The sequence below is a fragment of the Chelmon rostratus genome, chromosome 15 (assembly GCF_017976325.1).
Source record: "Chelmon rostratus isolate fCheRos1 chromosome 15, fCheRos1.pri, whole genome shotgun sequence".
Lineage (NCBI taxonomy): Eukaryota > Metazoa > Chordata > Actinopteri > Chaetodontiformes > Chaetodontidae > Chelmon > Chelmon rostratus.
Window position 1 is genome coordinate 4,395,794 of NC_055672.1, and position 27,654 is coordinate 4,423,447.

The following is a 27,654-nucleotide window of genomic DNA, read 5'->3' on the forward strand; positions in this document are numbered from 1 at the left end:
AATTTTAGAGGTATCAAAAGGTGGATTTCGTTAACCGTTGTTTAAGCAGAGCCAGGCTAGCCGTATTTCTTTATGGTAAGCTAAAATACCCAGCTGCTGGCTTTAGCTGTATGTTTAGCTAACACAAACACAGACTGAGACTAATGCTGTCTCATTCCAATGGGTCTTGGCAAGAAACCGAGCGTGTAATGGTTTTTCTCATAAAATTCCAATTGTTCCTGTAAGTTAAAGACTCATTGAAAAGGCAAAGTAGGCTAGGGTTTGCTAGTTGGATTGAAGTAGGTTAGTGATATTTTTCCGCTACCTTTTTGACCCATTACACCTCCTATGTAAGAAGATACAATTTTAATGTGAACTCACCACCGTGTCCTACTAGGCAGTCTATTTCAACTGCAGGTCAATGTAAGAATATTTTATTGATTTTACAGTCAAGATATTTTTACAAAAACATATTTGCAGCTGTTTTTTTCCGGTTGTAAATCTGCTGACACGTAGCGCCCATGAAATAAGTGAAACTCACGTTTTTTGGCGTTATGCAAGAGAAGACAGCCTGTTACAGAACCATCCATGAAAGAGTTAGTGTCTTTCCAGGGAATAAATCCAGCCCACTTCAGTCTTGCAGCCTCCTCCTCCTCCTCTTCAGTGAGGGCTGCACAGCTGGCAATTTACAGACCGTAGCGCCGTAAGGAGTAATTGGCTGCTAGGTGGACCACTGCCCCGCAAACTGGACCCGTGTTTGATGGAGGAGATGATTTAGCATAAGTATCGGGATATTAATTTACCTTTTGTCTTCGGGGGGAAGAGTTTATCAACCTCTGGATCGCCAAAATTTAGGACCCAGCTGCCCCTCTCCATTTGAACCGTTATAACCTCCTCATACTAGAACCTGAAGGTAAGGCAGATTTGTTAATAGTTTCAGTTTTTAATGACCCAGATGAAGAAATAAACAGGGTGGAATCGCGACTCAACTGCAAAACGTGCATTTTGCTGTGTTTGAACAGTAAAACTCCCTAATTTGTAAGAATAAAGTAACAAACTACATGTAATACTAATGTATGCTACATTTCAGTAGTGCTTTAATAACTATGAGGCAGCTTTGTCCTATATAGTCGCTTCATACAAACTCAAGCTCATCTGCAGCTGTCTATCTGTTCATAACTTCACTTTTAGGATGCAGAGTGGTGGAGATTAAAAAGGAATACTGCAACAGGAAGTAAAATATGTTCCCAAAATCACTTTAAAAAGTGTTTGAAGTGTATTCACAAGAAGTCCTTCTGCCAAATATCTGGTGCACAAGTTGTAGCTATATTTATTAATGGCTCCTTAATTATTTACTAATGATTTATAGCTCACCATCGCTGGATGGTGTTTTCTGTGGAAATCAATGTATATGAATTAATAAATTATCATTCTCACTTTTGAATAAGCTGTCACACCCGCAGTTATAAATGTTTTTAAATTGTTCATATATAGATTTCGATCTGGGTGCTCTGCAGCTGTTTTCCAGAAGATAAGTGGTGAATGGGTTCATTGGTGGGAGTTTTCTCAAAGAGCTAAAAAGACAGACACATTATAGTCATGCAGAAACATTATAAACAGCAGCCAAAAGCAACCGAAAAGTCGTTCTTAAGTCTTATTAGGAAATGGTACTGTTAAATTTCTCTCTTGAGTTTGAAAAAGACTGCATCTCTGTGTAATAGTTTCCGATTGGACTCTATTCCCAAAACAGTTAGGTGAAGAAAGCCAACAAGCCCTAATTGCACTTTCTCAGAATTTCAAGGAAATGTTTGACCACCACATGTTTCTATTTTGAACCACAGTTGTTTTCTTCCTTCCTCCTATATATTTCCTTTTACATCTAAAATGTATCCCTCAGTGCTCATCTGTAAGGCAGCTCCTTCTATCGGTCAAACACTCCCTTTGATGTGGCTCATGCTCACGTTGACTGGTTTTGGTATACAGTTTCACATAGTTCCTGTGAGGTCAACAACGTGCCTCAGCACGGCAGGAAAATCTTTTCTGTTGTCCGAAGAACTTTCACTCCCACTTTATTTCAGTCTAGCACAACAAGGTCTGGTAACTCTGGTAGTGATTAGCAAGCATATTCCAAGTTGTGGTTGTGTGTGTGTTTTGGTGAGAATGTGTGCATGCTGTGTTTCAGGACAAGATTTTGATGATTTGATTTGCGACGACCAAAGTGTTCTGTATGTTGAAGCAAAAAGCCACGCTGATCCAGAGAACTGCTGCCTGGTTGATTTGAGCCTTTCACAAGACCTGATCCATGAGCACATTGGTATGGAGTGTCCCTGCTTCAGTGAAGGGCGAGAGAGGAAGAGAAACAGTTCAATGTGTGTGTGTGAGAGAGAGATTAGGAGTTTAGGTTTAGGTTTGAATTAGGATTAATGTACAAGTGTTGGCCTTGGCATTCAAATCAGATACTTGCCAGACTGTGCCGCGTCATGTGATGGAGGTGTCTTGTAACCAAAGCTACAAAATCATCAATTTTTACGGAAATTATGAAATAATCTTTTATAGTCTGCATAATGTATTGCATTTATTTAATTAATGGTCCACAGTGGTCGTCAATGGGCCTTTCTCCTTTACAGGATAATTGGAGTTAATTCAATTTGAGTCTTATTTTTGTAGTTTTGTGTCATCATCTCTATCAGCCATGATATTACTACTGCTACTACTACTACTAAAAATGATGGCTAATGTCTGGCATCTTGGTGACTTTGCTGCAGTGAAGTCACATGAGAGGTCAGATGATCGCACAGGCTGTGAACGATTAAACCAGATCATCTAAAATACTCTATTTGTGCACCTGAGATATTGGTAAAATCCCGAACAGTACAGAGAAAATGTGTGTATGCAATGATATGGTGAGTACAGTAGGTTAGGAGCAAGAAGTCAGTGTGTAAATTGTGATGGATTTTTACTGCACACAGGATAAAATATTAGTATAGTTCAGCATAGTTTGGGTAAATTGTTACAGCCTACATTTCCCAGAAGTTCATTTATTCATCTGCAGATAAAAACGTCAGCGACTGCATATTTTCTCCTTACTCCTTCTTTAAAATGTCTAAAGATGTTCTCACTGCCTATATTGCAACAAAGTTCTTCGTCTGTGATCATTGAACATTTGTGTTAATGAAACATCAAACCAGAGTCTATGCTAGCTGCTGGAAATACCTGGCTGTCATATATACAATATAACCAAACGACAAAAAGGAATTATTCAAATTACCCATTTCGACCATCTCATGACGTATTTGATGCATTTTTAAAGGATGAGGAAGTAGGTGATGAACATTTCATTTGTGTTTTTTGTCAGTTGCTGGGTAAAATTTCTTCTGTTTGAACACAGTGGCTGTGCCTTTAAAATCCCCCGCCGACTAAAGCTTAGCGTGAACGTGTGTGTCCTTCCATACACTGTGAAATTGGACTCAGACGACACAGTCATTCTCAGACATGTTTTGGAAAAGGCCACGTTAAGGTTGTGGTTTCTGTATAAACACATCACACTACTGTATTTGTGTATCTGGAGAAACAACCCCCCACTCGCTAAAAGCTAAGACGGAGCATAGCTGTCAAGTTATCAATAGCAGGCCTATGTTAGCATCAGCACCTACCAGAGCTGTACAGGAAAGGTTTAAGAGAGCAGAGTGAACATTTTGTAGGGAAAAGGTGGCTTATTGTATCAAGAAATATGCATAGAAAAAACCCCAGAGGAAAATGTTCTGAATAATTCTGGTGTCTGCTTAATAAAAACTGAACAATAGCACATTGACAGAAACTGGAGAGAAAGGCCATGAAAAGGGATAAACTGTAATAGTGCAGCTGATTTCATAAATATAAACATTAATGTCAGAGAGGCCTACATATTTTTAAATGTTTCCTGTTATTCTTGCCCCTGTCAGAGTCAAATAAACAGTATCCAGATGGTTTGAATCAAGCTCCTGGAGCAACTCTACACTCTTAAATCAATCCTGCTTCCATATGATTTCACCTCTTGGTTTTACCTATAAGTATTTTCAAAATACTGAGCAATCAGAATCATTTGATGATATTTTCTGGTATATTTTGTGGTCACAAAAGTATAGTCGAGTTTGTTTGTGAGTAATTAGAAAATGTTAATGATGTTTTGTCAGTTCAGTAAATAGTTTCTCATGCCCATGACATACTTCACTGATGTGCACCAGATACTTGCTCAAGCATCCCTGCTGTTCACTGGTCAAATCTCCTAAAGCTTATGTGAATGAGCCCAATATTCAATATTTTGAATTATAGAAAAGCTGAAACAGTCATTTTGTTCAATTATTTTATTCATGTCTTGACATTGTTTTCTTTTTCTTCATGTGCAGCTGAAATAATGGAGAAGTCAAGATGCAGGAAACAGTTAGCATTCAGCCTTCTGTTTGGGTTGTGGTTTACCTGCTGTTTGGCCCAGACTACACCGTCAAACACAGCCACGCCGGCGCCCACGCCATCCCCGTCCCCCAAGCCCCAGACCGAAAGGATAAAGATCAGACTGACTGGATACCCACGTAAACACAACGAAGGTCGGATAGAGCTTTTCTACAAGGGAGAGTGGGGAACCATCTGCGATGACGACTTCTCAATAGCTAACGCCAACGTGCTCTGTCGCCAGTTGGGCTTCGTCTCGGCCACAGGATGGACCCACAGTGCTAAATATGGCAAGGGCCAAGGTACTGTAAGAGTGACCTCAGCCACTTTCTGAGATTCAGCTTCTGGTTTAATACACTGTGCTTTGCCACATCTGTATTAGTGTTCATGATGGTGTGGATGTACACAGACATCAGAGATTTTCTGAAATAAGTTGGCGATCACAGAATTCTGTGACTTGGATTGATTTGGAAGGATTGCTAAGAACTTTTGTACATTCATGTCCCCCTTGTGATGAATTGTAATTACAAAATGATACAGGTCTAAATTTCAACTGTCTAATATTTTAGGCTATGACAGAATACCTGCAATACAAATGGCCTTCACATAAGCCAGTTGTACTTATTTTTTGTTTTAGTGCAAGTTAGCGAATGTTAGCATGCTAACGTTCTAAACTAAGATGCTGAGAATTATATCTGCAAAATATCAGCATGTTAATCTTGTAACTGTGAGCACTTGTGAGCTGATGTTAGCATTTAGCTTAGCCTCACAGAGCATGCAAGTGTTGCTGTAGAGTGTCATTCTTATTACAACTTGTTTTATGGCTATTCTTTACAGATCTTTACAAAAATATTAATGAAATTGTTTCACAATGTTCAACCAACTTAAGGACCACTTGATTCCACGTCAAAGACACCCCAGTGGCCTCAAAACTGGAAAAAAAAAAAGATTAAATTTTTTACATTTTTTAAAAGCAGAAACTCACGTTTATTAGGAATGATTTTAAACATGTTGAACTACATCCATAGTTTAGGTATTTCGCTGTTTAGAATAAGTGCAACTGTGGAGAGCTCGCTGCCATAACTTCCCAGAGCACCAGTGTTTGAGGCAAATAAGTGTCACTTCCAGGCCTGCACGGATTACTTTCCGCAGGCCTGGGAGTGTGATGGAGCCACACTGACAGTCTGCTGCCTGTCCAGGGAAAATCTGGCTGGACAACGTCCTGTGTAACGGAGGTGAGAAGAGCATTGAATTCTGCAAGTCTCGTGGATGGGGCAACAGTGACTGCACTCATGATGAGGATGCAGGAGTGGTGTGCAAAGACGAGAGGATTCCTGGCTTTGTGGACTCAAATGTTATTGACGTAAGTTGCCAAAGTACATTTAAAGATTTTTTAAATTTTGTTGCTGTAAAAATTATGTTCAGAGTTCATTAAGAAGCTGTTATAAGACCATAAACTTTTGCATTCACGCGCTGCTGCTCCACAGCCCATAGACTATAAGATTGAACCCACATGGAAGACATTCAATACCTCAGTGTGACGCCACCTGTGGGTGCTACACACATGGTGTTGATTAGCTCTGCTGCTCTATGCCATGTGTCTGAATCCGTTAAAAGCAGCAGCTTGGTATATGGTCCTGGGGTGATGTAGTGTGTGGTAAGCTTTCTTAGTAAACCTGGCATACCTTCCAGAACAGAGTGCAGCAAGTTCCTTTGTTTTTGTGGGGTTGTGGAGAGGAGCAGGGTCATGACCTCAGGGTCCCTGCTTCAGATGTGAAATTCTGCTGTTGTGACGTTGTCCCCTCCTTCAGCAGCAACTCGCACTTTAGGAATATGGGCAAAGCTTAAAGGATTAACTCTCCCAAAGACTCCTCTTAGCCAAAGTGTTTTATATCCATCCAGATATTCTCTCTATTTGTATGGAGATAAACATCCGTCTGGCATGCTTTGGTAGACGAGAAAGTGCAGTTTTCTGACACTGTTCAGTTCACTTGTCAGATAGGTCTGTGTTTGATTTGTGAACATTGCTGTTGAATTTTTAAATGTTATTTTCTGAGTGTTTGTGCACTAAAAGCAGTTGAACTGTATGTATGAATCTCCAAACCTCAGCACATACTCATTATCCTCATTATACTGAATTACATTGTGGTGTAAACTGGGGAATATGGAACCTGTGCTGGGATCCAATCGCAGTACATGATATCTGCCAGATATCATCGGATGTCTGTCCTGACCAGACAGATGTAATGTGCGCCATCATTTCTCACATTTGTCTTAATCATTAATACTGAACAGTAAGTTGCTCTGCATATAAACTCCTGATAAATATCCTAAATGTAAATAATAGTCCATTATTATATATAGAAAGACAGTCAGTGATACTGACTTGTCAAGCACTACTCTTTGTTTCCTTGAGTGAGGAGGCACTTCACTCCCACCACCTCCGGTAGAATTAGAGAGTATGGACTCTCAGGTGGGAACGATGGCTGAATGAATGCGAAGCAGAGTGTTTCTAGAAAAGGCCAAGTGTGCTCAGTAAACCCTCCCTGGATAAATAAAGATTTAAGATGTTTCCAGCTGGCCGTCATTTTCCGTTTGTCCTCTTTGATGTCCATCTGTGTAACTGGTCCGAGGTGAGCCAGGTTAGACTGCGGACTCGTCTCCACAGACCACTGGAAACAGCTTGAATGGCTGACTGAGGTGTCTGTTACATAGAAGGATCTTATGAAAAAAAGTTTCATAAGAATAAGTAGGCGGTCTTTCATATGCATAACGACTCTCCCTCTTTCTGCCTGTTGCTGCGAGTCAGGCTTAGTCAGAAGTAGTGTCCAGACTTCAATCTGTGACCACAGGCAGTTTTTTTTCCAAATAAACCACAGCGGAAGTGACTCATTGAAAAGCTGACAATTAGAGATAGTCACGTTTACCACTAATGAGCTATTAGTGAAAAGATTTGATCTAAATTACTCTCTGTCTTAGCCATGACTCAGTGTTTAGTCGGCCCCTCTCATTCAAGAGTCTTAAACAAACATGCATATGTGAGCTTGTCTGTATGTCTGCATGCATCAGTATGATTATTACAAGGAAAATGACCCCATGAAGCCTAAAGCCTTCCAACAATTTAAGTACAGACAGGTAACGGAAGTCAAAAACGAAGCCCACTGACACATTTTGCATTCATAATCAATTAATTCTTCATGAATATATACAGATTTTACAGTTGGAAGACAATTCAAACCTGGAATTATTTTTAATTGAAAAATGATTTTTTCCAAACAGGCTCATGTCGATGAGAACAAGGTGGAGGAGGTGCGACTCCGGCCCGTGGTTGCCTTGGCCAAGAAGAGGCTGCCCATCACAGAGGGCGTGGTGGAGGTGAAACACAAAGACGGCTGGGCACAGATCTGCGACCTGGGGTGGACGATAAAAAACACACGTGTGGTCTGCGGTATGCTGGGATTCCCACATGAGAAGAAAGTCAACAAGAACTTCTACAAGTGAGTGAAATGCTCGGCTTCCACCAGTAAAACCTGATTCTGCTGTTCATGAGGTCAAAGCTGCAACTGACAACTCTTTTCACAGAAAAGTTTGAACTTTAGGGTTCATATAAGTTGTCATCCGAGAATGGCGTGCTCATGTTTATCAAACCAGTCTGCAAGGGTTTATAACACAGAAAAGCAAAGGAGGAGAGGCAGTCAGCTGTCTCAGGGACTGTTTATCTCAGCATAAAGACTGGAACCAGGGTGGAACCGCTACCTTGGCACATAACCCCCTAGAAAACCACATGGTGTCATTTTTACGCTTTAGTTTTTGTACAGTTTAACCAAACAAGATATATCGTATTAATTGGTTAATCTTCTGATCTATTTCTTTGCAAGAAAGTGTTTTTTCCCAAAATGTCAAACTATTTCTTTAAACGGATAAAAATGGGCAACAAAGGGAGAGTCTATAAATTTAAGGACATTAAACTAATATCGCAATAGGCACAATCTTTCATTTTTCAACTTTCTTTCCCAGTATCAGCAGTGGGAATTAGGCCACTTGGCATAGTGACTGTAACTTTCTCATTCACTCAGGATGGGATGTTTGGTGCAGCCTGTTTGACATTCCCGTGGTTTTAGTCAGTAAAGCAAAGTGGCAACACTTTGACCAAACCACAAGTAGGATCTTAGTCTTTGTTCAGTAAAGAGTGGACATTATAGGAACAGCTGTTTACTGCAGACTTTCTCTTCTATCTGCCAGAACTGCAGCTTGACAACAAAGCACAACGAGCCTCTGGTTGTTCTGTTTCTCATTTCTTCCTTCAGAGGATGTTTTTGTTTTTGTTGTTTATTTTCTTTGGATAAACAGAAGAGCCCTTCTGTGCGTGTGTGTGTGTGTGTGTGTGTGTGTGTTCTGGTCGGGTCACATATTTCATGTTCTCGTCTTCTGTTCATTACTTTGCAGAGGAAGTTGAAGAGAGATCATTATAACTTCCTGAAGAGATGCAAAAGTATGAACGAGCGTGTGATTTGTTCCATGTGTTTTCACATCTGCAGGGCTCGATTTGGCCCAGTGTGGTATTTCATAAAAATCTAACATGTCTGCATTCATGAAAGTGTCAATGACAAATTTGATCACAGATTTGTTTTTAGTGTGTTTAATCAGGCAAAAATGTTCAGCTGTGAGGATTTTATGCTGTTTTCTGTTTTATATATTTTTAAATTGGGAGTTTTTGAGTTTTGGTCTGTTGGTCTGAAAATCTAAGACATTTTAAGGCATTACCTTAGGTTTTCAGTTCTCATCCTTAGCATTTTTCACTACTGTTTTGACATTTTTAATTTGCCATGTATTTTCTCAATTAATCATTTGAGCTAAAAAGTGTCAGGAAGTAGTGAAAAATACCCATCACAATCTTCAAATGTCTTGCTTTAAACAATGAACTGATTATTCCAAGTAGTTGCTGATTATTATAATTGTTTCAGCTCTCAATGTAAATAGTTGTAGTTTTAGTGTTCTGTATTCTGAACCACTAGATGTCGTTTAAAGTGAAGATGAAAATCATTGTACATGACTTGCTTTCATTAATCTATTGAGTTCATTCAGTTTTGGCATAAATTGCCCAGAGGTGTAAAAATAATTCATAGTACTAGTGTTAGTTGACAGATGGGCAGAATCAAAAGATTATTGCTCCAACTACAAATTAAAACTATATGGACTCTGCAGGGGTATGAGAGGACAGTGATTATTTTAGTGGACTCTCCGACCTCCACTTTCTCTTCCCAGTTTGTTCTTCCAGTATGATTGCACACATTCCTGGCTGAGCTCCAGTTGAAGCCGTTTTATTCATCCCCTGGAGACAGTTCACAGTAGTATGAGGGGAAATGTGTGTTTTCTCTCAAATGTGTGTGAAGGCTGAGACTCAGGGGAATGGTCCAGGGTTAGGGAGGGTGGTCTCATAATGTACAAACAACAACGGCTGGAGTGAAGCCAACCTGCATACAGTCACATTTTTTTAATAATGCCCACCCCTAGCTGCTATCTACAAAATCACAGCATGGTCAGTGACTGGACCAGCACCAGCCGATAACAGGTAGACACTGAGGTGTGGTAGCTGCTGAATGAGGCTCAAATGGCTGCTGTAGTGCTGAATTCTGAATAGTTGGAATAGCTCTGTAATTGTGATGGTGCCCTCGAAATCTGAGGTCTGTAACAGTATATACTGGAGACTTGTGGAATGTAAAAAATGCTATTCACCACTGACCCTCCAGTATTTTTCCTTAAAGACACGTAGGTGTGCAGCCCACATACAGAGAGTGTGTGTATGTGTGTGTGTGTGTGTGTGTGTGTGTGTGTCTGCTTGCAGCCTATGCATAAGTGTGTGTTTGCATGTAGTCTGTCTCCTGTATGTGATGGAATTTGGCTGTCTCACTGTTGCAGACGTCTGAAAAAGCGAGCGGCTGAGAAGGTCTCCAGGCCAAAGGTTAATGTTTCAGCCGGTGGAAGGTACACTGTCACTGGGAAAACCCACCGTCCACCTCTGTCTGCACTCTGTTTACTGTAGTATTGACAGTGGGTTTCCTGTTGGAGTAGACAATAGCAATTTAGCTCCTGTTTCTAGCTATTCAACCACTTCCCCTCTCTCTAATATCATATTATTATGATGTGCAGCATGTGAATGGGTTGAGTATTTTTATTTTATCCTTGGGTTGAGGTTTAGTTTTTTCCACTCATTTCTGTTGTTTTGTCTGTCTTTCTCTTTTTAACTGACATGGCACAGATGCTAAAAACTGACCTAATCAAAGTAATGTCAATATCTATTGCACAAATAATTTATAGTTAGAATTGTTAATAAATAGAGTAAGTGTACATAAATAAAGTTAATTGGGTACTAGTCTGTGCTATGTCAGTGACAGGGCCATTTCTCCACAGAAAAGTGGTCCTTTAGTCCTTTTTAAACTAACGCAACAGCTGGAAATCCCATTCCCCACAATGGCATGCTTTTTGGAGGAGGTCAGTAACTTTTCATTCTGGGTTCGTCAACTAAGAAGTCACAGGCCTGAGCCTCCTGAGTCCGCATGACAAGAAGTGATCTGTGTCTGGTGGAGTCTGCAAGTAATTCACAGCGATTGTTTTAGCTTGCTCAGAGTGCCAGAGGGTGGAGTTCGCCACGTTGAGACAATAAGAGAGGAAGTCAGTCCATCATTTTTTCTTTTCAAAAGTTATGTGACACCATTTATAAAGTGAAAACTCAGAGAACAGGTTTCTGACATTGTTATTGTACTGAAGCCCTACTGACACTCCAGATATGTTAAAACAATTTGATAATCATTTGCAGATTTTAAATGACTCGGGGCTGGACCGGGATAACAAAATATCTAAGGTTGTTTTTCATACATTAAAACTACAAGTTTATTGTGAAACCTGTACTGAAAAAGTTGAGGAACCCACTAACATAGACTGCGTGTGGTTTAAACCACGTAACATCATGCTATTGATAATTACACCTACCTCTATAATTTAAAAGCAATGCCATACATCAAACCAAATGAATGTGGTAACGAGAGGTTCACATTGGCAACAACCACAGTCGGATTGTTTGTACTAACTAACATGTTCGTGATCGTGCTTTACATTTAATAAACTATGTGGCCAAAGGTATATGGACACCCAAAGCGTACAGCACTTATTTGTTCTCTTTCCAGTTCATCCTAAAGGTGTTGGATGGGGTTGAGTTCAGGGCTTTGTGCATGTAATGTTTACACAGGAAAGAGTCTTCTCCAAACTATTGCACAGTATTGTTTAAAATATCATTGCGTGTCATAACATTAAAATTTCCCTTTGTTGGCAGTGAGACGCTTGAACTATGAAAAAAAGTCAAGAGATGTAGGAAAGTGAGTGTCCACATACTTTTGGTCATGCAGTGTATAAAAGCCTGATGAAATATGATGAAATAACTCTTGAATGTCTAAATTTGAAGTGATTTAATTGTTTGTCACATTTGTGTTGTCATTTACTTGCATTTACAAAGGATGTGTCACTTTCAACGAATTTGTGACTGCTGACAGTAACAACTGTGTTGAAGGCGACACGTCCATTTTAATCGTTTAACAACAGTTTTTAACATAAGTGTGCTTCATGTAGTCTGTGTTACTATAATATTTCACCTTGTCACCTCATTTTTTTTCTAACTGTGCAGTCTAACCGATGTTTACATTGCAGGCCGACATCCAAAGCTAAAGCTAACGCTAAGTCTAAACAGAGCAGCCCTGGCAAAAGGTAATCTGAGGATAAACAATTCAGTGGGTAAATTCAAGCTCTCTGAAAAGACCCACACACATGCTGCTTCCACAAGCCTCACAGACAAATTCCACTTAAACTGATAAGAACATCGGGGGATTTGCCAAAAAATGTTGGATGTTCCCAAGAGCGGAACAAGCCACATCCATCCCCTCCAGTATAAACACCTGCTGTCCACATGTGGCTAGTTAGGAAGAATGTCCATGCCCTTCAGAACAAAAGCCTAGAGCTTAATCCAACAAATGTTGTTAATATGTAGACGAAGTACTGATGGATAATGGATGTGCAGAATAGTCCAGCACCTTATGTACAGGATGTGCTTTTGCTATGCAAATTATTCTGTTTGTGATGACAAAGAGCCTACCGTAGAGAAGTTAAAGAAATACTTAGACATTTTGGAAAATATGCTTATTCATTTTCTTGCCATGAATTAGAAAATAAGATTGATCCACTCTCATGTCTGTACGCTCAATATGAAGTGACAGCCAGTTGCCAGTTAGCTTAGCTTAGCATGCAGACTGGAAATGGGTGGAACAATTTGCCTGGCTCTGTAAGGTATCAAAATTTGCCAAGCAGTAGATTAATACTAACATTGGTTTAATACCAACATGGATTACACTAATAGGATAAAACATGTAAATTATGGAGTTTGAGAGATTTTGTCAAACAAAGCCTCTAGTTAATGGTTTAGCAAATTAAATTTACAGTCAATTTAATATTGGGCTTTCCTGGACACAGATTAGCTTTTGGTACCCAGGATTAAACTCAGCCCCCAACAGCTGGAAATATTTCCATTTGTCCAACATGTTTTTATAATTTAATACAATATCTGTGATAGTTTGTATGAGCCTGAATGATTTTAATTTTCCGATTGATGCGTGTGCATGTTCTAATGACCTGGAACAAACTCACAGCGTTTTCATAACCAGACTGTATGTTCAGTTTTCCTTTGTGAATCAGGGCCATTATGTAGACTCATTTTCACTTGTTTGTGCATTTGTGTGGTTATTATTTTATTTTTTTGTTTTCAAATGTTTGGTTATCTACTGATAACACAACTAAAGTATGAATTAATTCATCTTATCTATCTAAACTAAGAGCAGTCAATTTTCAAGTGTGGTGTTAATGGACACGATTGTCCCACAATGTAAAAGGAAACGGAGGAGCTCCTCACAGCTGGAAAAAATGATAATAAATTGTGGTTGGAGATGATGTTTCTACTGTTCCTGTCATTACAGTCCTTGCCCTGCCTCTGCTCCCCTCAGGTTGTATTTGGAGCGTCAGAAGAGCTACTTCCACGTTCACTCTGTGGCGTGCACGGGCACAGAGGTCCACCTGGCAGCCTGCCCCCTGGAGTTCAGCAAGCCAAACGCGACATCGACCTGCGCCGGCGGCACGGCGGCTGTGGTCAGCTGCATGCCGGGGCCCCTCTTCATGCAGAGCAGTGCCATAAAAAAGAAACTTAAAACTTCGGTAAAGTAGCTTTTATCTTAACAGAAAGGAAAAGGCATTTTTCACTGCAGACATTTTGACTCATCACAGTAGGAAAATCACAGGTGTTACTCATAACAATAACAATGGCTCTGTTCTATTTAAGTGTGCCAGTGAGCCGTGACGGTGTGACAGCCGGTTTTTCCAACGTGAAAACAACAAGCTTCTTAGTGCACGTCGTTTAAAGCCCTCGTTTAAAGCCCTTGCGTTTATCAGTCGCTGAGGTGGAATAAAAACCATAAAAATCTGAATTGAATTCGTCTGTTGTGCATGAATTTTCAAGCTTGATTTTGGAAATAGTAGTTTGACCAAAAAAATGTTACCTCAAAGTAGGACTTACTAGAGTTTTATGGGGCTTTCAAACACATCGTACTGTCTTCCTCAGCAGTTTGCTCAGCTGTCGTGGAAAAAACTATGTATTACGTGACCCAAGTGAAGTATGGACCTTTGGTCACATGATTACATGTGAAATGTGGTTGAAAGCTCCAGATAAAGCTAAGTCCTGTAATGGTCTAATTTCTGTTTTCTAACATGAAAAGAGCTAAATTCCTTGTTAGTATTTGTATTTTTTTGGAATGGAAGCAGCATTACATTTTGTGTACATTTCTTCATTCAGTCTGATTGCCTTGTGAAATTACTGTAGACGCCTGCCAGTCTGCTCAGAAGACTAACCTGCCCAACATAGATTAAAATATAATTTTATTTGTCTGCTTGCTGTCTAGAGCAACGTGAGGCTGAAGGGAGGTGCCAGGGTGGGCGAGGGTCGGGTGGAGGTGCTGAAAAACAACGAATGGGGAACGGTGTGCGATGATCGCTGGAACCTGCAGTCAGCCAGCGTCGTCTGCAGGGAGCTCGGCTTCGGCAGCGCCAAGGAGGCTCTCACCGGAGCCCGTATGGGACAAGGTCAGGAGACAAGTGTTGTACTACAGTGACAAAAGTGTTCTGGTTTGTGCCAACCCAAACAGAGGTTGAAAAGTCTGGTAGTTATGATGATAAATTAAAAAATGATTAGTGATTGTAAAACAATGCAACACAATTTTAACATCACACAAGTAAGTAAGCAAAGTAAGTAAAAAGCAGTCAACCTTCTGTTTGAGAGGAGGCCAAAAAACCGTCGTTACGTCTGCCTGCAGAGGCAGAACTCCATCCTGTACAAGGCTCTAAAGGCTCGCCCTGCAATTATAGATAAGTTTCCAATTTAGCAAACCTCTCAAAAATTCTATCTTTGGCTGCACCCACAGAGGTTTGACTCGACCAGAGATGTTATTTCTGCATCTTTAGAGATGTGGTATTATAGAACTTAATACAAATTAAAAGTACACGATTGAACGTGGCAAAAGTAAAGATAAATTGAAAATGTCTGCTATTTTTTTTGCGATGTTGACTTGCGTGATAATAATGTCGATCCTCTAGTCAGAAAATCCCCATTTCAAATGATTGCTGTTCATGTCGATTAGCTGTCTTCAGACTGGACTTCAGCTGTCTATCTGCAGCTTATCCGTCAGGTCATCTCTTCACCCCAAAGACCTCTGTCCTCAACAAGTCCACATTCCTACATGGATTCCTCATTTGGAGCTTATTTTGATAAGTAAAGGAATGTTGTGTGTGAAGAAAAAAAAAGAAACAAAGGCTAAAAGACATGAAACAACTTCACAGTAAACAAATATGTTGTTCATTTCTGACCAAGTTATTACAACAATAGACAAATCCTAGCGTATCACTTCCTTCTATTAATTTTTCACAAATACAAGATACCCCCTGTCCCCCATATGTCAGGCATTTTTTACAAATGAAAACCATATGTGTTATTCAGGTTAGGCTTTGGACCATTTCATGCTAAAATCAGTCCAGCTTGTGTCTGAGTCACACGAGTAGCAGTAAATCTTAGTAACAGTAACAGTAAATCCTCACTGAAGCCTGAATGTAGCCAGGATGGAAACCCTAAAGCTCCTTGTTATTCCTTGTGAATGTATTATATCTATTAATTAAATATTCACTTCCATGTGCAGCATGACAAAGGTCACGTGAAGTGAAACATTGCTGTGAATAATTACAGTATATGAAAGCTTTGAGCCAGCGCTACCATGTCACTCAGAATAATAGTGCCAGCTAAATATTGAAATATTTATCTCAGTGTGTGTGTTCCTCATTAGTGATTCTCCTCAAGAACGTGGAGGTGTGTGTAGTTTTTAGGTAAACTACCCTGAGATTCCACCAAAGACGAAACAAGCAGTCCTTTGAAGGGCAGTTCTCAGAAATGCTGGGTGGGGATGTCTGCTCTCGTGTGTGTACATTATGATTTCTACCACAGAGGAAGTCGGTGGAGGAGATTCATCACAAAATCTCTTTGAGGCAGCAGCATACCTGCTCTGTGCTCAGATGGATGTCAGACCACCACTGGGCTGAGTCAGGCCAGGAAACTTTCCTAAACGTCACTGAAGTCGGAAACGAGCGCGGCTGAAGGAATTCCTTTCACAGAAATTTCATAATACAGTCACCTCATGGTGCTGTGACTTGAAGTGATGGAGTGAGAGTTTACAGGGTGAATGTAAAGCAGGGTGTCGCTGACAGAGAACATGCACGCTCAGCAAACATGCCGCAGGTCAAAACGTGAGCTGATTAGTCTCAAGAGATAGATATACTGTGCATCCATGTATCAAGATGTGTCTCTTTGTGTCTTTAGATAGATCATTTGTTGTTATGATGAAAAGCAAGTTTCCTGTGACATTTTCATGCGAATCACTGTCTCTTTTGTATTTTTCACTTGGTCAGAGAGGCTGTCAGCAGCGATTCGGGCTCAGTGAATGCTGCAGTAGTTGCAACATATGAAAACCCTGTAACTGATTAAAACATGCATTTTTATATTTTATCATTTGTTGCCGTTAAAAATAGTTTGATGAATAGCTGTCTGGAAACGGTAGATCCCGGGATTCTACATATTAACTAGAACATGTGTGATTGGTGGTGGAAGAAGTAGTCACTTTTACTTAAGCTAAAGTAGTAAAACCACAGTGTAGAAATGCTACGTTAGACATAGAAATTAACATTCAAAATCTCTTAAGTAAAAGTAAAAAAATATTAGTATCAGAATATACTAAAAGTAAACAAAAGTACGCATGGTGATTGGCCCATTTCACAATATCTATGTTACTATCTATGTTAGTGGATTATAATTGTTTATACATAACGTGTTCATCACTTTAATGTCGCAGCTGGTGAAGGTGGAGCTCATTTTAACTACTTTATATACTGCTGGGCAGCTTGTGAATGTCCCCTGGGGATCAATAAAGTCTTATCTTAATGAATAATGATACATCCTAATTAATCATTTGATTTATATTTTGTAATATTAATCACAGTCTACAAGGTAACAAGTAAATGAAGTTATCAAATAACTGTAATGGTGTAAAAAGTACATTATTTGCCTCTGAGATGTCATGAAGTAGAAGCTTAGGGTAGTGTAAAATCAAAATACCCAAGTAAAGTACAAGTACCTCAAAGTTGTATTTACAGTACAGTTTGTACTTTGTTAGTTATTTATAGAGAAGCTCTAACAGTATTGTTTGTTCAAGAAGCAGTAAATAGAGAGGTGGTTCGGCCTAAACCATCACTTTGCTTCCACTCCAATCAGGTTCAGGCTGACAATGAAAGCAGAGCTTCAGACTGTTCCATAAACGAGTCTGCCTTCATTTACCTTTAAGCTGCTGTCTGTCTGTGCAGGAATGGGTCCGATCTACATGAACGAGGTGAAGTGCCTCGGACAGGAGAAATCCATCTGGAACTGCCCCTTTAAAAACATCACATCGGAGGACTGCCAGCACATGGAGGACGCGGCTGTCCGCTGCAACGTGCCCTACCTGGGCCTCGAGAACTCGGTCAGAGCTGAACCTCCTTACCGAAATGTTTCATCTTGAAATTGTGCTGTTAACTTATTTATACTATTATTATACTATTTATTCATAGTTATTATCAGCCAGCACAGGAAATTATGTCCATTACTTGTGAAAATTGGGCTGAGTATCTTGCAGTTTATTCTGCTATGATAAATGTAGCACAGGAAAGAACTTGAAAAGTGTCTCATTTTATACTGTGCTTATTGTATTTTCCATTCATTTAGTTCTTTGCTGCTCTGGAAGTCTTTTTGGTTTGCCCTAACATGAGATTTAGAGCTGATACTCACAGAAATCTCTCTTTTTCACTGCTGTCACAAAAAAACATCATCATTAATCATTTTATCTTTTTCTTAGTTGAAAGTTCCATATTTGTTTGTACTGAATTAGTTTAATAGCATGAAACCATAGTGTGAAAAAATATTTTTGCTGATACTTTTTGGGACAACAGAGATTTCCTTTTTAACACAGAGTATTTCTGGTTGTGCAGTTTGTATATTACCAGATCATACTCCTCCATGTTTCCAGTAGATACACACAGAGGCTGGACTGAGTGGGATAAAAACTCTACATGTAAACCACTAGTAAATAAATCTTACAAAGTTTTTAGATCATGAACTTCTAACAGATAACAGTTAGAGTTTTTACCCGTCCAGCTCTTGTGTATCTACGCTCTGCTTTGTGGTCTCTCACCCCTTCGGCCCCACACAGATCCGACTCACAGGAGGACGGACCCGTTACGAGGGCCGTGCGGAGGTGCTGAGCACAGACTCTAATGGGACGCAGAGCTGGGGTCTAATCTGTGGAGAGACCTGGACCACCAATGAGGCCACGGTGGCCTGCAGGCAGCTGGGCTTGGGCTACGCCAACCAGGGCCTGCAAGTAGGTTATTAACACTCCTGAGGCCAACTTTCTGCAGCAGAGTGGAGCTGCTTTGACCGGTTGCCATGCAGGATATTTGACATATGCAAATATAATATACTGTCATAAACACCCATTTTTTTGTGTACACAACAAAAAGTCTCATTCCTATAATTTCATTATAGTAAATGCAGCTAATTCTATGCATGTATGTTCAAATACATTAAATATTTCTGTTCAGTCACATATTTAACATGCACAGCATACTAATACTAGTTATTATAACTGGTAACACATTAAGATATATACTTGAACATGCATGCATGCATTAATGACAGTATATTATAAGATTCATATGGACTGGATGTGAAAGAACACAATACTGTTTTGGTCTTTTCAGCCAAAACAGACACACATGAAGTTCCTAATCAAACTCAAAAGCCACTCACCACTAAAGCCAAGTGGTGACCTCATGTGGAAACCACGTTAATGTTTTCCATGCCTGGAAAAGTCTAACCAAGCTGCCGCTTTAACAACACATTCTCCACTGAGGACTGTACATGAACAGCGTTAGTCGCAGCCCAGACAGCTCAGAGACAGGACAGGAAGTGTGTCCCCTCACTGACTCCCAGCAGGGCATTTCTGCAGATCCGGATAGCGGGCGGCCGGAGCAGTTATGAGGGCCGGGTGGAGGTTCAGGTTGGGTCCAAGTGGGGCACAGTATGCAGCACAGGCTGGACCACAAACGAAGCCATGGTGGTTTGCAGACAGCTAGGGCTCGGATACGCCATGCATTCCATCAATGTAAGTAGGACCAATGGCTTAAATGGAAGAGATTTGTTCCACAGTGAGACATTGGACAAATTGATTGTTTATAGGATGAACCTCTCGAGATGCATCATGAAAAAAACACGCAGAATGCAGGCAGAGAAACAACAACAAAAGCAAAACAGCATGACAGTATCATTGTCATGATTAAATAATAATTACAAATGTAAACATTAGAGGCTGGAGTAACTTGATTTGAAGCAAGAAATAAGGCTAGTTTTGATTACATGGGTTTAACCTGAAATAGAAAAGTGTCTTTGAAGAGTTTTTCATCAAAATCTTTTTTTACCTTTTCCAGTAGAAACTGAGGGAACAGAAGCAATGCATGTCATTGTCCGCATATATATTGAGGTATATGGCTGTAAAAAAAACCCTGCTTCAGATAAACTGGGTAATTAAAAGGAATGAATTTAATATATTAACTTTTGAAATTGATTTAGAGACACTTAAAGACAGAAGAAAATTAAGAGCTACATATCACATTAACTACTGGAAATTACATTTAAAGGTAAAAGGTAGTATTAAATTTTGAAATGCTTGATATAATTTATATTTCCAACCTGAAGCAAACTATGATTCTTTTTCAAGTAGAAATCCACACAAAACCCAAAAGTAATGCCCCTTTAATCATGGGCCCATTTTGTTTGTTTTCATCTGATCGACACAACACAATGCAGTTTGATAGAATATGTCTCAGCTATCTTAAAGATACACTTCATCTTATTGGTACTGCAACCTCCCTCCACATCCAGCTTGTTGCTGAAGCTGTGAAACTCAGCTGTGAGCCGTGTTGAGTTTTAAAGCAGTAAACTGGAGGAAATTTGGGGATTAGGATGTACTGATGTGCAGTTAAACATAATTCGGGAGTGTATCTTTAAACATCAGCAATAAGTATAATAATGTCAAGTTTTGTCTGTTCCCCAAAATCAAAGAAAAATCAGTTTTAATAGGCACAGAGACCAGTTTCTACATCCACAAAACAAAACGTACCACAGTTACAGGGCAAGACTTAATTTGTTATTCTGTGGCTTCTCCTAAATGTCGTAACTCATTGACTGAAGGAGATCGGTGGGTAGGGAAAGTGGGAACACAAACACTTAAAAAATTGCAATTCTTCATGTCAATGTTGCATCTGGAACTCAGTGAACATCACAAAATGATGATATATGAGAAGAGTACATTGATAGATTTTTGAAATTGAGAAGCCAAGTAATATGATTGCTGAATCACTCAGCATTTGCACAAAGTTATTGTCGCGCAGTGATCATAAACTCAGCATTACTCTGTGTCCTCAGTGAGCAGCCGAAAGTGAGTCATGAACATCTGTTTTTCAAAACAGCAACATCACACTGAACCCTCTGCAGATCATTTCCTGATTGATGCACTGTGTCTGTTTTTGTCTGCACGTTTGTCTGTTTGCTATCATCTGAACCGTGAATCTAAGGAAACCTGGTACTGGGACAGCAGCAATGTGACGGAGATGGTGATGAGCGGTGTGAAGTGCACGGGCAGCGAGATGTCTCTGAGTCAGTGCCAGCATCACAAAACCGTCAGCTGCCAGAAGTCTGCAGCAAAGTTTGCAGCAGGAGTCATCTGTTCTGAAAGTGAGTGACTAGAACAGAAACAAATGGAGATGTTTGAACAAACTCCTCTGTTTACGGACAGTCTTAAGTGACATATTTTGTTGATCTATTGAAACTCTAAAGAAAACGTTAACTGTTTACTGATGTACTGATGTGGGTCTGTAAAGCTCAGTGACAACACGTGCAGATTATTCAGAAAAAATACTGCAAAGTGAGAAAACACAACTAAATACAGAAACGCTGAAAGTAGCACAGACAACAAGGGAACCTGTTTCCAGGGGACACTAAAAAGTGATGCACACAGCTGTAATGTGCTTGTTGCCATGGTTCATGACTCATGATGAATGAAGTTATTGAAGTGGGCTATCCATCAGTGCAGTTGGAAGATGACAAGTTTTTTTGTTGGGACAACAAGTGTTCATCATTTTTAGAGGCCCCTGTGCAACGTGTAAATCCAGCCGGTTGAAGCCGACTAACATCTGATGGGACAGTCATTTTCCCGTCCAGTGTGATCTGCATTGTTTTGCAGCTTTGTGATTCTCTGTACTCAGCAGTTTCACAAAGACAAATTGCTCCCTTGTACTTCCAAATAAAGCAATTCTGATCTTGTTTTTTTATAAGGAATATAACTCAAACCTAATCCTGCTACTGTCCCTGTGCCCAGCGGCCTCTGACCTCGTCCTGAACGCCTCTCTGGTCCAGCAGACGGTTTACATCGAGGATCGCCCTCTGCACATGCTCTACTGTGCTGCCGAGGAGGACTGCCTGTCCAAATCTGCAGCCAAGGCCAACTGGCCCTACGGACACCGACGCCTGCTCCGCTTCTCCTCCCAGATCCACAACATCGGTCGGGCTGACTTCAAGCCAAAGGCTGGGCGGCACTCGTGGGTCTGGCACGCCTGCCATGGGTAACGTTGTCTTGATTAGTCTCTGGAGGACTGCTCCGTTTAGATGAACTGTTTCATCCTATTAACAGTAGACTGGAGTTTTAATGATGGGCTGATCTAAGTCTCAGTAGGCGGAAATAAGGGATCGGGAGTACAAGCAGGCAAATCTGACAGGAAGCATTCAAAAAACACAAAAAAATAAATAATGTGATGACATTATTTTGTCATAAATCTACATTATGTACTCATTTTATACATGGCAGTACAACTCCTGTCTTTGTTTCTATTATATGTGCAAAACTGAGTTCAAGAATAAATTAAAGTCATTGCAGCAGAAAAGGTAGATACAGATAAAAATACAAAATTAATCCTGAAGATACATTGACAGTTCAGAGTAAGAGCATATATATTTATATTGCCTGTGAATTGATTTTATAAGATAGATTTAAACCCAAAACTCCTTCTACCATTACATTTGGTTAATGTTCCATCCATTTACTCCTTCTGAGGCAGCAGAGTATACTGTAGCTTCTCTGCTATTATTCTATAGCCTCTTACGCAACTTAGAGTGTCTGCATCTGGTGGTCCTGATTCCCCAGACTACATCTGAGTGGGAACAAGACTGAAAACCAGTTCCCAACTGCATAAAAACACAAAAAGAAGTTACTGGGAGACACAAATCTGACATATGTATTCACAATGAAAAAATGCTGCAGAAGCAAACCTCTTCAGTATGAACGCTCTTCAGTAATAAGTGAACTGAAATGTTGTTTTTCCCTTAACCTTGTTTTAAGTTTCCCCATTTAAATAGACATGTGTATCAAGGAGGTTGTGTATAAAGGGGTTTCAATGAAGATAAATAAGCAAACAAAACTAATCTTGCAGGCACCAGGTGATCGTTAGGAAAGCAAAAACTCCTGCACAAACAGCACTACGCTTATTGAAAGGTGATATTTTAATATTTACTCAAACTAGGCTCCAGAATGTTCAAAATCACCCACAATCAGAAAAGCAAAGAAGTCTGAAAAGGGCCTAAACAGACCAGAGTTTTATCTGCTAAGATGAGGTCTGCAGTAAATCAAGGATCAGAAGTCCCGTATGTCCAGTTCTCCACCTCTCTTTAGCCTTAAAGAAAGGGCGTTGTCACACCCTGATTGGCCACGACAGCACTGTACCAAGCTGCTCTCAGTCAATATTTAAGAGCCACTCTCCACACCCTGCACAGCAGGTGATCTGAATAACCCTCCAATCAACTCAGAGAGATTTCATCATTCAGCTAACATGAATTTGGGAAAGAGAAACAACAGCAAGTACCAGAGACTGAGGCTCTGCTACATACAGTAGATATTTAGCCCCTGTCACAGATCTCATAATTTGAAGTCTTATAAAGTTACTTTGAAAAACAAAGTCCAGTATGTCTAGTATCACAATATTAATGTACTGCAGTATTTGGTAACTTTTAATTAGCTTTTCTGTGTACCTTTTTTTTCAGGAAAAATCAAGTCTTTACCAAACATCAAATTAACAACAAAACATTAAATTAACTACCAAACATCATGTTCCATTCAGAAAAACATTATTTCATAATAATTTCACGAGATCTCGAACTCTCTTGTTTTAAAGCATAAAAACAACAACACTTTTTTGAATGGTGTTGAATAAAAGTGCCATAACTTGTTTTGTGTTCAGTTATCAAAGGAGATGCCAACAACAACATATTCTCTGTATTATGCAGCCACTACCACAGCATGGATATTTTCACCCACTATGATCTGCTGAACGCCAACGGTACCAAAGTGGCGGAGGGACACAAAGCCAGTTTCTGCCTGGAGGACACAGATTGTCAAGAGGGTGAGTCGATGCTTCAGGTTAGAGTCAAACCACTGGGGTCTGTTTTCATTTGCTTTGGAGAGCCAGAAATGAGGCGTCATAAAGAGTAAATTAACTTGGGAGTAAATCAAATTTCACCTTTAGAAAAGAATGACCCTTTATTTGCCTGATTAAATATCACAGAATCAAAGAGAAATCACATTAAATATTAAAATTCCAGTTTCATTTCTAGACATTCCCAAGGATCACTTCATACGTAAATATTCTAAAACTTGTTTATAAAGTTTTTATGGATTCACTAAAAAAAATATTCAATGCAGAAAAATGTCTCCTGTGACTGTTAAACTAATGTATAATATATCATTGGATTATTATACCTCGTGTATTAATGTAAAAGCAGGATTTTGCTGTTGTAGTTGGTTAGTTGGTTGAGGTGGAGCTCATTTTGAACTATTTGTGCAGGCCTGCATCTAATTATCATTTACATGATGGATTAATCTGCTGATTTTTTTCTCCATTAATCGTAAAAAAGGAAAAAGTAAAATATTTCCTTGTGTAGTGGAGTAGAAGTAAAAAGTGGCTTGAGACGAAAATACTGCTGACTGCTGAGCATCTCTGAAACTTTTTGTCACCCAGGTGTTTCTAAGCGGTACGAATGTGCCAACTTTGGCGATCAGGGCATCACTGTGGGCTGCTGGGATTTATACCGTCACGACATCGACTGCCAGTGGATCGACATCACGGACGTCAAACCTGGAAACTACATTTTTCAGGTGAGCATGTGCGACTCTGTGTAGAGCACAGAGCAAATACTGCCCAAATACCTTTAGAGCTCAAAAACATATAAAATCCCAATTCCAAAAATGTCTAAACCCTGTTTAAAGTTGTGTCTATCAAATAGTTATACTGGAAACACACTGGGAATGTTCCAGACAGACACCAGTATATTACATTTAATAAAACAGAGCATGTAGGTGTATATCACCACAGTATTTCCATTGTATATCAGACTATTGTAAGGAAATGATAGCATCTGTCTGACTCCTGCAGTTATAAAGGTCTCCTGCCTCTCTTCTCTTATTTCTCTGTTCTGTCTGTCTCACCACATTTCTGACATAACAACTCAGTTTACAAAGACAGAAAGGCATAGCTGTAGTATTTGGGCAAAGCAGTCCCAGATTCACTCTCCTCTCTTCATGGAGCCAAAAACCACCACAGAGAACAGTACAAGACTACAGGAAGCACTTCAGAAAACCCTGTTTACATGAAGTGAGACCCTCCTGTCAATCAAACCCATGTTAAGCCAAATATTTTCAATTTACTCAAATACTGTACTTGTAAATTCACATTCCAGGTACTTGTACTTGAGTATTTCCATTTTATGCAACTTTATACTTCTACTCTATGACATCTCAGAGGCAAATTTCGTATTTTTCACTACTACTGCACTACACTACATTTGTCTCTCATCTTAAGTTACTAGTTACTTTTCAGATTACAGTTTTTCACACCCTATCTGCCCAGCAAAACCCCATATTTCCAAATTTGGTGATTTTGAATGTGAACGATAACTGAAGGATGAAGTGTTCTTTATGGGTTGAGATAATTCTTCTCCTTCGTAAGATACATTAATTAATTAGTTATTCTTAAACTGCATTAGCTGGAAAATGCATTGTCACAAAGATAAAAATAGTTTTTCTGAGCTCATTGAACTTTTTAGAGATACGTGGTTCTCACGGGACAGCCACCCTACAAACATATGATGATCTTATAGAATATGATGCATTGCTGTAGATTGAACTAGCCAACAGTATATAAAGTATTTCAAATGAGCTCAACCTGAAACATCTAGCAGTCAAATACAACAGACACACTAATATAACAGATATTACAGTATATTTACATACTTTTACTCAAGTAAGCTTTTGAAGCAGGACTTTTACTTGTGGTATCAGTACTTTTACTTAAGCAAAGGGTCTGAATACTTCTTCTACCATCATTTCAATGTCTGTGATTTTCTGTCCTATTCTACAAATGTCCCCTTTACGTTTCTCTACAGATTGTGATCAATCCAAATCACGAGGTGCCTGAGAGCGACTTCACCAACAACGGCATGAAATGCAACTGCAAATATGACGGACATCGAATCTGGCTCCATAACTGTCACACTGGTAAGCAGTCAAAAAAAAAAACAGATATAATGTTAATTTGTCTCTTTTTAAAACGTTTCTTCATTCGTTGTTTTTTAATCCCTGCAGGTGATGCGTTCAGTGAGGAGGCAGAGAGGAGGTTTGAGAAATACCCCGGGCAGCTGAATAACCAGGTTTCTTAATCAACAATCACATTAACAACAACATGAGAGCCAAAGTGGGGGTTTAAAGAGTAAAAACACACCTCATTAGCTCAAAAGGAAAGACACGAACCCGTAGTTTTCAATGGATTCCGCAACATATCTCAGATAATGGAGTCATAGAAGAAGCCAGCAGTATTTTTACTCTGCTAAATGTCGTATGTCTGAGTTATTATACTTGAATATTCAAGTGTTTTCGTTCTGGAGTTTCTTTTCTCAGTCTAATGTGAGCTAATGCTATATTTTCTATCACAAAGGAGGATTTTATAAAGTCAGTCTGTGTATGATTCATGTACAGCCTTCTATTGAATGTTCTGAGTTATGAATGAGGTATTTTTTTATAACCAGTGTTTGTTTGTACTGGGAGCAGGCTGGTTCAGAACTACCTGAGCTGTTAGCATCAATTACAGCACATTTAAAGAGCAGAGGCATGAACGGGAACAAAGGCAGCTCTGTGCAGCTCTTACTGGTCTTGAGTGCAGCTTCATACTGGGTATTATGGACAGACGAGGCGGACTGTCCCGTTTTTAAAAACCTGCAGGTGCATCAGAGGATAATTCACTCTGATAATGAACATGGTGCTCAAGAGAAAACATTTTCACATCAATCCCTGTTCAGTTTTCTGCCATCTTTGTTCACTGAAATGGTTTTGCTTCGAGTCATAACACTATTTTGTGAATGTATTTATTGCTAATATCAAGGTGCTCAAGAACAACACTTGTTCATTAGCATTATTGTAAGTTTGAAGGGCTTTGGAACAAGTTCGAAGCCACCTTTAGCTTTAGTCTGTATGTATTAATAATAGTCATTTAGAGTCAGAGCATAGATGTTATTGGGCAAAGACAAAAAACGGCAATTACCCTCAAGGATAGCTGTATGTATGCTGATGTAATCACACCCGCTGCACCAAATAAAAAGGAGAGGAATAATAACTGTGCTGCATCTACGAGACTTATTTTAGAAGTTATTCACTGTGTGAAAAGTCACGTTGAATGTTGAACGTCTCGGGTCGAGGTTCTCAACCTTTGTGGCTCGTTGTGTGCTGCTCGAACCGCGGCTTATTTTCTGTCCTTGTTTTGTCTGAAACCTAAAATCATCCAGTGCTTCACAAGAAGAAAACAAGATTAAAGGAAAGTCTGAAAAATGTTCATAATTTGGGGTTACAGAAATATGTTTTTTCTGCTTTCCTTTAATCTCACCATGACGACGGTCTCTCTAACCCAAGATTTAATTTTTCCTTGTCCTTGTTTCTAAAACTGTCTCACCAGTTGACTGCATGTCCAGCACCGGCCTTTATCACAGCCTGTATTTGCCGCACAGGCTCAATGCAGTCACGAGGAAGCAAAACACTCGAACTATGATTAATGTGCCATGTGGGAAAGAATTCTGGTATATTTGAAGCTGTAAAAAGAGGCAGAGTTTAAATAAGGCTGAGCTGGAACTGCAAAAGATGACATTGGAGTGAATAGATGGAGACTGAATTTTCATTTACAGGCAAATTCTTTGTACTTCTGTGTAAGAAACAAAATGATTTACAGGCCTACCTCTCAGGGGCTATAAATGAATCATATGAGGCCTCACTGACCGTTACCACTGACTAAAAATCAGATGAACTGACCGTGACACTGACAGAGTTGTGAGAACAGCTGCTAATCTGTTACCTCTGATCCCAGCCTTTGCTGCCATGGTTAAACAATCCCATTAACCTCAGTCACCAATCACATTAACCATGTGCGCTACAGGACAAT

General features: G+C 39.6%; 1 protein-coding gene across 4 annotated transcripts; it reads left to right on the forward strand.

Moving 5' to 3' along the window:
* The first annotated feature begins 684 nt into the window (after window positions 1–684).
* On the forward strand, window positions 685–26,847 carry loxl3b (lysyl oxidase-like 3b). Of its 4 annotated transcripts, none has more exons than XM_041953864.1 (16): window positions 685–892; window positions 4,365–4,709; window positions 5,607–5,770; window positions 7,687–7,904; window positions 10,327–10,392; window positions 12,109–12,165; window positions 13,452–13,659; window positions 14,400–14,580; window positions 17,398–17,552; window positions 19,077–19,232; window positions 20,701–20,860; window positions 21,504–21,747; window positions 23,462–23,577; window positions 24,193–24,329; window positions 25,616–25,727; window positions 25,815–26,847. In XM_041953864.1, the coding sequence occupies exons 2-16, from the start codon at window positions 4,373–4,375 to the stop codon at window positions 25,886–25,888; spliced, it is 2,385 nt and encodes a 794-aa protein (XP_041809798.1). In that variant the 5' UTR covers window positions 685–892; window positions 4,365–4,372; the 3' UTR covers window positions 25,889–26,847. The 4 variants fall into 4 exon arrangements, with proteins under 4 accessions (XP_041809798.1, XP_041809795.1, XP_041809799.1 ...); XM_041953861.1 differs by lacking the exon at window positions 19,077–19,232 and adding an exon at window positions 18,279–18,449 and having other exon boundaries at window positions 25,815–26,846; XM_041953863.1 differs by lacking the exons at window positions 685–892; window positions 19,077–19,232 and adding exons at window positions 2,192–2,293; window positions 18,279–18,449 and having other exon boundaries at window positions 25,815–26,846.
* The last annotated feature ends 807 nt before the right edge of the window (window positions 26,848–27,654 follow it).

What these genes read in the sequence shown, in the direction of transcription:
- loxl3b (XM_041953861.1), top strand. Translation starts at nt 4,373, where the DNA reads ATGGAGAAGTCAAGATGCAGGAAACAGTTAGCATTCAGCCTTCTGTTT. An exon ending in TGGACTCAAATGTTATTGAC is followed by an intron (nt 5,771 to 7,686) that starts GTAAGTTGCCAA and finishes TTTTCCAAACAG; the next exon opens with GCTCATGTCGATGAGAACAA. An exon ending in GTCTGGCACGCCTGCCATGG is followed by an intron (nt 21,748 to 23,461) that starts GTAACGTTGTCT and finishes TGTATTATGCAG; the next exon opens with CCACTACCACAGCATGGATA.